Raw genomic sequence first — 13,146 nt, 5'->3', positions numbered from 1 at the left:
CGGGACTCAGAAAGCTGTCTCTTCTCATATCACTTCACAGTTACACCCCACACAGAGGAGGCCGTATCACTCACCCAATGTGACTGTGTGGGGAAGGGAGCCCATCCATGGCTGACAAACTGAATAAGTCAGCAGAGCAGGAAGCAGGCACGGAAAGGAGATGACCTGGCCGTTTTGTCTGAGTAGGCCGTTCTGTCATCATTATTCATGGTTGTTTAGGGCGTAAAATGACACTGCCAGCGAGCCAGCATCTTGCCGGAAACTGTTGCGAGGAGAGGCCTCAAGCTTTAAGGGGAAATCTGATACACCCTCCGGTTTCAAAAACCTCTCATTTCATCTGGGCCATTGCGGTAGAAGTGAGTGAGTGGCAAAATCAGACAGTTATGACTCGCAGACTCTACTCTAAACTTCAAAACACGTCTTAAATCCATCCTGACAGGCTCGAGGCGAAGTCCCTGAGGTGAAATGACATTAAAATAGGCAGCGAAGTGATCGGTATGATATCTGACACTGGCTTACCTGACTGTGCTGAAAAGCTAAAGACATTTGCATTATAGACCTTTTCATTGCCATTATGTTGCTAGGGCAACCGCCTTGGTTTACTTCCAAGTTCCTGTCAGCTATACTGCATTAACATACATTACAACAGGAAATACAAAGGGGCCCATTTAGTGTTAGAGTCCTCGACTAGGACTAAATTCTTTCAAAATGTAAGCTTTAAGATTCCTGTGAACAACTGTTACAGGTTTTAAGGTTAACAGGTGCAAATATAACCAGCTTGACTTCAGTCAGTGATATAAAAATCATAAATTTGTATTTTAGAATACAGCAAAAGAAAAAAAGACTTAACTCATATCATGTAACCTGAGTTCTTCCTCCTCTTGAGTTGGTTGGGGGCAGCGAGATCTTGCTGTATCACGTGATCATGCAAGGATCTCAAAATCAAGCGAGAATAGCTCCTCCAGTGGAAATGGTATTGCCAAATTTCTTGCCAAAACCGTCATATCGCCCAACCCTGTCCTCGATGAATTGATTAGTTGATTTAATCAACAGATCTGCAAAACTGAGTTTCTCCACAAAGAATCACAGAAAAGCACCACTTTAAATCTCGTGTTACCAGAGATGTGCTCAGACGTTTCTTGGAAATAAGTCATTCAGCATGAAAAAGACATTAAAAAAAACACTAATCGACTAAAGAAATTTTACCAAAACGACCGATTAGTCGCCTAATCGACTAAGAGGGGGAAGCCCTAATTGTTTATGTTTAGAGCTGCAATGATTAGTCGACTATTCGACTAGTCTATCGACATAAAAATAATTTTAATAATCGATTATCGTTAAAAGTAATTTTCCATGCAAAAACAAATGCTGTTTTCAGCCTCTCAAATATGGAGATTTCCTGCTGTTCTCTGTTTTACAGTGTATCATGTTAAACTGAACCTCTTTGGGTTTTGGACTATTTAAAGACATCATCTTGGACTTCGAGAAACTGGGATGGACATTTTTCCCTATTTTCTGACATTTTAGAGACCAAACAACTAATCAATTAATCGAGAAAATAATCAACAGATCAATAATGAAAGCTGTCTAGTTTGAAAAGGTCTTTAAGCACCACCACTTGAAAAATAACATGCAATCCCCCTTATTTAAGGAAAGCATGCTAAATCAACCAGTTAACAACAAATCCATGATTTATTTATCAGTTCATATCACATTCAAGGTGTTTTGACAGCTTTAATCTATTCCATCATTTATGTCAATTCGATCATCAGCCGAATCTGACCTTGTGCTCTAGTTTCAGAGCATAAGCAACAGCAAGTGTCAGGCAGTGAGTGTCAAGAAGACATGTAAGTGAAGATGGTGATATGGTTACGCCTCAGGCAGAGTGGAGTCGGTAAGATACTGTAAAAGTGCGAGCTACAGGCTGATTTAGGATATGTCATGAAGCAGAATGACAGATGAGCTGTCAGAAGCAGCCGTGGGCAGCAGCACCTGGATCTCTCCCACATTAATACCTCGCTGCCCATGTCTCCTCTCACGAGTCCCTGTCCAACCTTAAATCCCTCCATCCAGTATACAGAGCGTGTGATGAGGACAGTTTACTGTGCCCGGGATGCCACATAACATTGAGAGCACAGATCAGCCCTCTGAAAGCAGAAATGTGTACGTGACACAGACACACACATCAAGATGTGAGTCATAAACGAACAGCCAAATGTCAGAGAAAGTGAAAAGAATGGATACATGCATGCAAAACAGGGCTGGCAAAGAACAGAGCAAAGGCTGAAAGGGAGGGGTTGAGACAGGGAGGTAGCCAATGCGCAGCTCTGCATCTTGAGGAAGAGAGGGGAGAGAGAGAGGGAGAGAGAGAGAGAGGGAGGGAGGGGGTGAGGCTGAGGCAGTTCACTCTGAGAGGGACGACTCCAGCGTGATGCTGTTGGATGTGAGCTGCTCTCCTCTACCCGGTCTCTGGCTGTCCCTCTGACTGAGCCAGTGGTGTGTGAGTCTGGTGACTGTGCTTCACCAGCTCTGGTGCTCGGCGGGCTGAGGCAGAAGCTGACTGGCCGGTTCCCTGCCTGGGCTGTCTGGAGCAGAGTGACTGGAGCCGAGGAGGTCCAGGGCAGGGCAGGGTAGGGCCGGCTGTAGGGCCGTTTGCGCCGGGGGGCCCCACGGGGAGCAAACATGAGCGTCCCCATGCTAAAGATCGGGGCGGTGCTCAGCACCATGGCCATGGTGACCAACTGGATGTCTCAGACTCTGCCCTCTCTGGTGGGACTCAACGGGACCACCATCTCCAGAGGGGGCACCTCGGAGAGGATTGTCAGCGTGCGTATGACTTCCTTTTTTTTTTGTTGCAAGTGCACTGTATTTGTCCGTGCATGCTCTCGCTGTGAATGTGAGAAAGTAAGAGATGAAAGAGAGTGACACAGCAGACGACAGAAATGGAAAGATACTGAGTTTTAACTACAGAGTGGTTTCACAGAGGGACATACAGATGGGAGTCTGTCTCAAGGGGCTATGATGTATTAATAAGAGAGAGATGATGGAGGCAGACATGCATGTGAGAGCAATGTTTCAACCAAACGTGAATGATGCACATGTTGGTGTGTGTGAGTCACATTAAGTATAATGATGCTGAATTGTGGGGCTTTGTGAGTGACGGCGAGCGGCGGAGGGCGCAGTGTGAGCGGCCGCGGTAAATCATATGTTTTTTGCCAGGGTGACGGGAGGTAGAGAGCTGCTGCTGAGTGATGTTCGGGCTGATCCCATCTGTCAGTCACCTCCAGGGTGGGAAGGAAGGATGGCGTTCGGATTCAGAGGTGATGGGGAAGACGGGGAGGTTGAGACAATGTCTTATTTCTCCCTCGCTCTGTTTGTCTCAAAATCCTCTCAATCCTCCTCTCCCCTGTAGGGAGGTCAGAGGTACAGAGAGGGCGTTTTGTAACTTTGCTGAAGTTTTTTGCTACGGTTTTATATTTTAATGTGAGTTTCTCTTCCGTTTAATGCTCGCACACAAGTTTTATGTGTCTGCCTGTGTCAGCGTGTTAATGGGAGGTAAGTCAGACAATGAGAAATAACCCGGCAGACGAATAAATTAGATATTTTCTGATTCATCAGCGGTTAATGGCTGCCTTTGCCTCTATCTTGAGTGTGTTTTTATGGCACCTTACCCATTAAGCCTTGTTCTGTTGAAATGATTGAATGAAATTGAACATCCCAAGAGACCTGCGGCCATCTGGATATGTGTGTGTGTGTGTTTTAATATGTACCCTGAGTATGTTTAGACATTCCAGTCTCAGGGGTGAAGGTCCATCTGTTTGAAGAAGAGCTTTATAATTTATAATGGTTTGTTAGAACGTCAGTCTTCCCGCTTTATGTCTCCTTAATGTTGCAGTGAGGTGTCGGGTTCAAATGTTTTTTTGTTTTTTTTTAGAAAAAGGCATATAAGCACCTTTTGTGAAAATGTCAAGCATCTAGCGAAAATCCATTTTGCTCCTAAATCTGTCCTACAACGTGTACATATCTCAGCAGGTAATTTTTGAGTACAACATCAAATCATGATCTAATCTCTGTAAGAATGTCAGAGAGCAAGGCATGTTTGAATTATTTACAGCGCTAAACTGTATAATCCTATTGAACACCCACCTTTCCCCCCCGAGGGGTTATAGCCTGGATAAGCCATCCATTTATTTTCTATTCCGGTTTATCCTAATTAGGGTCAAGGGGTTGAATAAAAATGTTTCTTCTCAGTAAACTCATTCTAATCAACACTTGTGACTGGAAGTAGGGCTGTGGATTGGCAAGAATCTGGCGATACGTATCATGATACAGGAGTAACGATTCAATATATTGCGATTAGGGCTGTCAACGTTAATGCGACAATAATGCGTTAATGCAAATTTGATTTAGTGCCACTAATTTCTTTAATGCATGAACACAATCGATCTTTCGGGGGTTATAGTGGGCTCAGTTTTAAAGCTAGAGTGAAGATACTGGTATCATATGAAACTAGAAAATCTAAAAAATCCATTGGTATCAACTATGTCATACTAGCTTAGGAAAAACTGTCATGGCCATTTTCAAAGGGGTCACTTGACCTCTGACTTCAAGATATGTGAATGAAAATGGGTTCTATGGGTACCCACGAGTCTCCCCTTTACAGACATGCCCACTTTATGATAATCACATGCAGTTTGGGACAAGTCATAGTCAAGTCAGCACACTGACACACTGACAGCTGTTGTTGCCTGTTGGGCTGCAGTTTGCCATGTTATGATTTGAGCATATCTTGTTATGCTAAATGCAGTACCTGTGAGGGTTTCTGGACAATATGTGTCACTGTTTTGTGTTGTTAATTGATTTCCAATAATAAATATATACATACATTTGAATAAAACAACCATATTTGTCCACTCCCATGTTGATAAGAGTATTAAATACTTGACAAATCTCCCTTTAAGATACATTTTGAACAGATAAAAAATGTACGATTAATCGCGACTAATCACGATTAAATATTTTAATCGCTTGACAGCCCTAATTGTGATGTATTGCGATACATTAAGCAATGCGATATATTGCGATTTCTTAAATTATATTTTAGGAAAACTGTAGTAGTATAAAGAACACACCAGAAATACACCATTTTCAAAAAATTACACATTTATACTGCATTCAAAAAACTGTATGTGTTTGGCCCAAACTGCATGTGATTATCATAAAGTGGGCATGTTTGTAAAGGGGAGACTCGTGGGTACCCATAGAACCCATTTTTATTCACATATCTTGAGATCAGAGGTCAAGGGACCCCTTGAAAATTGCCATGCCAGTTTTTCCTCGCCAAAATTTAGTATAAGTTTGGAGCGTTATTTAATCTCCATCACGACAAGCTAGCATGACATGGTTGGTACCAATGGATTCCTTTCCTTTACCTTTTGTTCCTTTTACTAGTTTCATAGTCAGATACCAGTATCTTCACTCTAGCTTTTAATCTGTGCCCACTACAACATCTGAAATATTGAATAGCGGCCAGGCCCCATGGCAGGTGGTCAGATTTTTAAGAGATTAATTAAAAAGCGATACAGCGTTTAGGAAAATCCATACAGTATCACACAACATAATATCGTGAATCTCATGTGTATCGATATTTTTTTACAACCCTAACTGGGAGCATCATCATTTGCATTTCAAAAGACTGGATACAATGAATGAAAAATTATACATAGTTATGAGTGGATATTCCCTGTCAGGCAACTCTCATTCACAACCAATGGAGGGAAAAAAGAGGCTGCCGTTGAAGTTCATTTCATCAAAATTTCATCAAAACTGATGAGCCGGTTTGATTGTGCCAGGGATTATTACAGTATAACAGTCTGTTGTGATGGGGAACGTCTCCGCTTTGAGACAGGAATCATCTCCTCTCATAAACAATGGCAGCGAATAAAGGTTTAATGTAAAACCTCTCCTCAAAGTCCCATCACTAAAGTCCCATCACTATTAATGAGACATTTGCCTGCGATGATCTAAGAGGCAGTCATGACTCACACAATGTTTAGAGCTCTAATCAAAGACAATCACTGTGACACTGTGGTGCCGGAGTGCCAGTGGCCATTGCATTGCATGGCTTCTCCCTCCCCACCCTTGCTGGCACCCATGCATGCTGCGTCCCATATTCTCCCAGCTCAGAGCTATTTTCAAAGTCTGCTTCACTGACCAGCTGATCCAAGAACACAGCTGACTGAGTTTGTACGGGCCTTTCTACGATGGCACTGAGCACAACACTGCCTGGATGCTTGTACACATCTGGATAGTACAAAACCATGTTCCTTAATGAGTGGAAGAGACCCTGGAACTCTAACATGGAGCTGGTGTGGCTGCACAGGATGATCAAGCCAAGATGAGCTGTAGACCTGCCAGTCTGTGCACACACTAAATCTTATTTATAATCATATATTAAGAAATTCAATATTAATCCATTTACACAAATGGCATTCATTTTGCAGTTAGCTAGAGTTAATAGTCCTTAAGTGGACAGCACTAAAATCGTGGAAAACCACAGCACTGCTAGATTTGTTTTGCAATTTGTAAAAGCTTTGGTAGATAACACTGGAGAAACCAGCAAGAGTACACTAGATTTTAAATATCACGGCTGGGCGATATGGAGAAAATAAAATATTACAACATTTTTGAACAAATACCTCAATAGGTATATTGTGACCTATTGAAGGGTTGACCATTTGTGCTTTTACTAAATATTTACATAATGATATTTTTGATAAATATTCATCAGTAATGTGGATATAATGACTAAGTGGGTAAAGGCAAATAATAAAACAGCTAGAACAGTCTGCTAAGTTCAGAAAATTACATCACTTTACTGTAATGCAGCCTTTAAAAGACAACACTTGCGCTATATTATGATATCCAAAATCTTTGATATAATATCGGTATATTGCCCAGCCCTGCTACATCCAACCAAAAAACCCAGCCCAGTGTTGCCAACTCTTTTCCAATGAAAGTAGCTTGCAGCACTAGCTCCAAAAGTCTCTAAATCAAGTCGGCAACACTGACAGTCCGTCGCTTCAGGCCTCCATCCAAAGCCACTCCCCCAAAATGATCATGATGAACGTAAACAACGAATAAGGCTATTGTTAGTACTCACTCATCATAACAAATGAAATGATTGGACGGTTTATTACAGTCCTGCGACAGCCACAGTTGCTGGATTTATTGTCGGGATGTAATGAGAATTAGAGCTTTAACAATTAATCAATTAGTTGTCAACTATTAAATTAATCGCCAGCTATTTTGATAATCGATCAAATAGTTTATATTAGATAATCGATTAATTAGTTTGTTTTTTTAAGAAAAAAAAAGTCAAAATTCTCTGATTCCAGCTTCTTAAATGTGAATATGTTCTTGTTTCTTTACTCCTCTATGACGGTAAACTGAATATCTTTGAGTTGTGGACAAAACGAGACATTTGAGGACGTCATCTTGGGCTTTGATAAACATTTTTCACCATTTTCTGACATTTTATAGAGTAAAATCTGTAATGCACAGCATAATTTAGTGTAGTATGGTCAGGGATACATCATAACAAACATGTTTTCCCAGTAGTAAGATATATAATAAAAACAAGATTGGTCCAAGAATTGAGCCCTGGTGTACTCTACAAGTTAAAGTCAATGTAGAAAGTCTATTTAAATAATGTCTGCTGTACAGCAATTATAAACCACTTCAGAGATACCTGCTCACTGTCCGATTCTCTCAGGCTACATCCACACAATACGTTTTAATTTAGAACTCGTAACTTTTGCTATGTTTATGCCTAGCATCCACACTACTACTAGACGTTTAAAAAAGCTGCTGACCCTGTTTTAGTTCGAAAACTCCGGGGTTGCGTTTTAGTCTGGACGGGCGGAAATGGAGAACTTTCAAAATGATGACGCAGACACTCACATTCGCATCTTGATTGGGTCTTATTAGTCACAATGTGTCCCTCCCTGATCACGAGAACCTTTTCCGGAATAAAACAAACGATGATCAGCCGTGATTACCATGCGACTACCACTGATTAATTCAACATGCAAAACGAATTACAGGCGTTGCTGACCTTGTTGTCTATGCTAGCAGCTGTTGCGCAGTTAAATTCTGCATTTTATATAATGCTGCTACTGCCGTCTGAATAGCACATTCAACGGACGCAGTGTTAAAGTAAAAGATAACTGGCACATCTTTTAAATAAATACAATGTGTGTATGTGTTGACATGTGTGCGTGCAAGATGCACATACATAAATCATGAACCTTTACATACTGTTGCTGTATACCCATCAGACTACACTGAAAAGACAGCACAGCAGTGTGTGGTAACTCGCTCTTTGATATCTAAAATAAGAAAGCTGTGAGGCAGAAGAGTGAAGAAAATATTCCCACCATCAAAAGGGAGCCTGGAACAACAAATGGCAGAGTACAAAGAGCCGGGGCTCAGAATCTGATTGGGGTCGCCCAGCGTCTGTCTGTCAGCATGCAGGACTGTAAACTTCATCACATCCACTGTGCGAACCAATAAAGCAGATTGTAAAGATTGAATCTTGGCTATGGATTAAAGATTAAACACCGCGGACAAATTTTATATGAGCGCTTTGCTTTTATGTTTATCAACCAAACTTTATTTGAGTTCAGACCCTGACAGGTGTCCTCTATGTGCAATCTCAGTGAAAGCCAATCTTGTAATATCATTTTAAATTGTTTTGATACGTGAGCTAATGGTGTGATAGCCTGTGTACAAAGCAGTATTGATCCCAGACTCATAATCAGGCTTCAGACGTGGTTCATTTGCCATTACAAGAGTGTAATTTCAATCCAATTGAATTTATGCCTGAATCACTGCTTTGCCCTTCAAAAGCAATTTGATGATTTCAGTAGAGCTGTCAGAGTTAACACAATAATGACATTTTAATGCAAATTTTCTACTCAGTTTTACGGTAAGAGTGAAGATACTGTCATCATATGAAACTACAAAAACCTAATGAATCCATTGGTACCAACCATGTCATACTAGCTTGTCGGGAAGGAGGCTAAATAACGCTGCCAACTTACGCTAAACTTTGGCGAGAAAAAACTGGCATGGCCATTTTCAAAGGGATCCCTTGACTTCTGACCTCAAGATATGTGAATGTAAATGGGTTCTATGGGTACCTACGAGTCTCCCCTTTACAGACATGCCCACTTTATGATAATCACATGCAGTTTGGGACAAGTCATAGTCAAGTCAGCACACTGACACACTGACAGCTGTTGTTGCCTGTTGGGCAGCAGTTTGCCATATTTGTTGTGATTTGAGCAATTGTTTTATGCTAAATGCAGTACCTGTGAGGGTTTCTGGACAATATTTGTCATTGTTTTGTGTTGTTAATTGATTTCAAATAATAAATATATACATACTAAGGCTGTCAATCAATTAAAATTAATCGCATGATTGTCCATGATTTATCGTGATTAAAGCAAATGAATCACACATTTTTATCTGTTCAATATGTACCTTAAGGGGAGATTTGTCTATGACTAACCCCAAAACTGATGTGATTATCATAAAGTGGGCATGTCTGTAAAGGGGAGACTCGTGGGTACCCACAGAACCCATTTTCATTCACATATCTTGAGGTCAGAGGTCAAGGGACTCCTTTAAAAATAGCCATGACAGTTTTTTCTTGACAAAGTTTAACGTAAGTTTGCAGCTTTATTTAGCCTCCTACAAATTTGCGTAAACATGTTATTATCATGTTAACTGCCCTAATACATACATTTGCATAAAGCAAGCATATTTGTCCACTCCCATGTTGATAAGAGTATTAAACACTTGACAAATCTCCCTTTAAGGTACATGTTGAACAGATAAAAAATGTGCAATTAATCGCAATTAACTATGAACAATCATGCGAGTAATCGCGATTAAACATTATAATCGATTTACAGTCCATGATTTCACAATTCACACGCTTCTGCAATCCATATTGTCCTCCATTGAACCACTGACTGTGTTCTAACAGTTTATACAGTGTTTTCTCACACCGCCACTCTCGTCTCCCTCCTCTATATAACACCAGCCGTGATAGAGCTATCTCGTACCCGTCTAACAGCAGAGTGAAAGCCAAACGCTTTACACCAGGGCACCTGGCACGGCCCTATAGCAGCCTGCTCCAAAAAGTATAAAGTTGTAGCTCGTAAGTGCTTGAGCATTGGTGAGTGTAATTTTCCTCCAAGAGTTCTCCATCTAAGCCACCTCCACTTTAAAATGCGCTTGACGCATCTGCCCACCCCCCCACTGTCACTCAAGTGTGATCCGGATTGGAACGAGCGAGCTGCAGATGGAAAGCGAGCAGGACACCACGCAGGAGGGATGGCAGTCACGGGAGTGATGGAGTGGGAGAGAGTGCGAGGCAGCAGGGAGGAAAGAGGAGGCAGCAGGGAGAGGAGCATGATGAGTTTATGAGTCATATTATTGACTGGCAACCATGCTGCGCTGATTGTGGTAATCGGTTTTCCTTGGGCGCAGGAGAGACCGGGGACTGCACTAGGAGTCTTCATTGAGTTTTATTGTAAAAGGCCAGCAGCTGGCCGGTGCATTGAGGATTGACTGATTGTTCATTTGAAGACTGGGGGGTGTATTTGCATGTTTATTTGTGCGAGGTGAATTACAGCTATGCCCAGCAAATTTGAAAAATGAGATCTGATTGTTTGGCCGCAGTACAGAAGATAGAAGGGAGCTCTGTCTGGTAGAGACAGATGTTTCTACTTTGCTGGGGACAAGCATTTAGAGGAGTTAATGCCTGGCATGAAACATACTTCTGCAGAGGGAGAGAGAGGAAAAGAAAGCGAAGCTGTAGAACTTGGATAAACAAAGTTGGCATTGTGGGATGGAAACTGAAGAGAGAGAGAGATTAGATCGGTTGCACACTCTTAATTTGTTATCTTACTCTCAGACTATCTCACCTTGACGCCTCTTATGTTCTCAAAATGCTTCTTTCTTTCTCTCGAAACAACTTTATCTCAGTCCTACTGTTCTAACACTGTCCGTCCTCAAGCTCAGTTCACAGCGTAGGTTAAGATAGGTTATCTCTACAGCGATCAGCTCTCTCCCATATCTCAGCACTTGCGCCTGCCTCTGCCTGTTTGCCCCTTCTGCCTGCTGCTTATGAAAGTTATAATAAACTTCCCGTCATGCTCATAAAGTAGAGAGCTGTAGATTTATGATCTCATTTAGCTCGGGCTTTACAGCAGCCAGCTCCGGGGTCTGTCTAATGAAACGCCAGAGGAAGTCCATCCTGCTGCAACTCTCGACAGTGATACCACCAGCTCGAATATCTAATTGGATAATCCCTCTGAACTTTCTTAATCGTTAACAACAGAAAGGATTCTGAACGCCGTTGCTCAGTGAGGAGGCGCTGAGGTAAAAGCACAGTGTGGTTAGTTAGTTATATCATCTGATCTGAATCCGGTCTCTTTTGTCTGCAGCGTACAGCAAGCATTTGGTTACTACATTTTAGCTTAGTAATGGCCACACCCTTTATCTCGTCTCCTCTTCCTCACTCTCAGCAGGGATTTAACTGAAGTTGTCATTCTGGGCAATGTTTGAACTAAGCTAGAGGAAATTAGAGCCATCTCTCTCTTCCCCCCGTCAGCCTTTCTCAAACCACAACTCCTTCCTTTTCCGCCTACCAGTGTTATCAGCAACTCCTACTCTAAATCGGTTTTCTATTGGGAGGATGGGATGTTAGGGGTTGGAAGCGGGCCAGCAGTGGATGCTGGGACTCCTTATACACATGAATCCGGGGAGATACCGGAAGTAGACAAGTCGCCGTTACTGCGGTGGCGTCTCCCTACGATACGTGCGTGTTTGAATGCAATCTGTCCTAAAAGAAGTGTACAATTTTCTACTTTTGCTTTTACTTTCTATGTAATGTTACTTTTGACAACAATGTCTGGGAGTTCGGGAAGAACCTGAGCACTGCTTACCTAGCGATAAAGACAATGTCTAGGGCAGGGGTGTCAAATTCATTTTAGTTCATGGGCCACATACAGCCCAATTTGGCCTCCCATTTACCTTTGAAGAAATAGGTAGGGATGCACCGATCCAACTTTTTCAGTCCAGATACCGATGCGATACCTCGGCTTTGGGTATCGGCTAATATGTGGTCCGTGGCAATCTCTTCGGAAACAATTTGCTATAAATTATAAAATTGTGCTGTATCAATAAAAAGTGCATATCTACAGATTGGGACCATTTGCACCAATAAAACAAGTGTCCATGACTCCCACCCAATTTAGCCCTTGGGCCACTAGAAACTCTGATATGATTGTGACACACAACAATAAGTTTTTAAGTATTTTTAAGTTGAAGCATTTACTGAAAGTCAGCTTTAGACTGGCAAATTTAAACATCTGGATTTATTAGGATGATACCAGTCTTGCTACTGTTAATTTTTTTTTAAAGCTTTTAAGATCGGTTACTCGAAAAGTATAAATGTGGACTGAAGTATTTAGTTTGAAAAGTTTTAGATTACAAATGGTTCCAATGGCGTCTATGAGTATAAATGGTAGTAAACATTATGCTTAATCGGTGTTACGATTATGAGGGGGTCCTTGGGAAATTTTCTCCCCTGTAAGGGGTCCCTGGCCCCAAAAGATTGAGAACCCTTGATCTACACCAACCATTTATGTAAGTTACTATGAGCAACCACGGACGCATTCGGCTGAAAGTCACCGGTTAACACTGTTAGCAGACACTGTGTCATTACGACTTGCCACCGCAGTAATGGCGCCGCCGCTAGATGGCGGAACACACAAAGCGGTCACCGGATTCGTCTATAGGCCCAGGCTGTCAGTTGTGATGTCATGGGGAACCGAGGGAACCCTAGGGTGGCGTAAAAAGGGGCAGGTCAGAAATCTTAAAGAATCATTTTCACATTAGTGAGCAAGCGTAATTGATTTTTTCGTCTCTCTTGCCCTCTGCGGTTTCCTGTTGTTTTCATTGCGGCTGTCTTCTTCCTTAATTGGCTTTTGCATGGCAGCCATGACTGTGACAGCTTCAAACTTGGCACTTACATATTCCATTTCATCCCTCTCATCTAATGGGTGAATT

At 41.8% G+C, this 13,146-nt stretch overlaps 2 protein-coding genes across 6 annotated transcripts in view; one reads left to right on the top strand and one right to left on the bottom strand.

The window, feature by feature from the left end:
* Positions 1-13,146, top strand: part of olfm2a (olfactomedin 2a) — a 70,958-nt gene that overhangs the window by 34,573 nt on the left and 23,239 nt on the right. Inside the window, exon 1 of one of the 2 annotated variants that reach the window (XM_037791379.1) lies at positions 2,414-2,826. The exons of the other annotated variant lie outside the window; for it this stretch is intronic. Coding sequence (XP_037647307.1) covers positions 2,683-2,826 — 144 coding nt within the window. The 5' untranslated portion in view covers positions 2,414-2,682. Of the gene's footprint in view, positions 1-2,413; positions 2,827-13,146 lie in introns of those variants that run through there. 2 annotated transcript variants of the gene reach the window in all.
* Positions 1-13,146, bottom strand: part of rdh8a (retinol dehydrogenase 8a) — a 182,031-nt gene that overhangs the window by 154,297 nt on the left and 14,588 nt on the right. The gene's annotated exons all lie outside the window — the stretch shown is intronic.

This window comes from Sebastes umbrosus, chromosome 14, assembly GCF_015220745.1.
Source record: "Sebastes umbrosus isolate fSebUmb1 chromosome 14, fSebUmb1.pri, whole genome shotgun sequence".
Classification (NCBI taxonomy): domain Eukaryota; kingdom Metazoa; phylum Chordata; class Actinopteri; order Perciformes; family Sebastidae; genus Sebastes; species Sebastes umbrosus.
The sequence above is the reverse complement of the archived record's forward strand: the minus strand, read 5'-3'. Positions and strand labels throughout refer to the sequence as shown.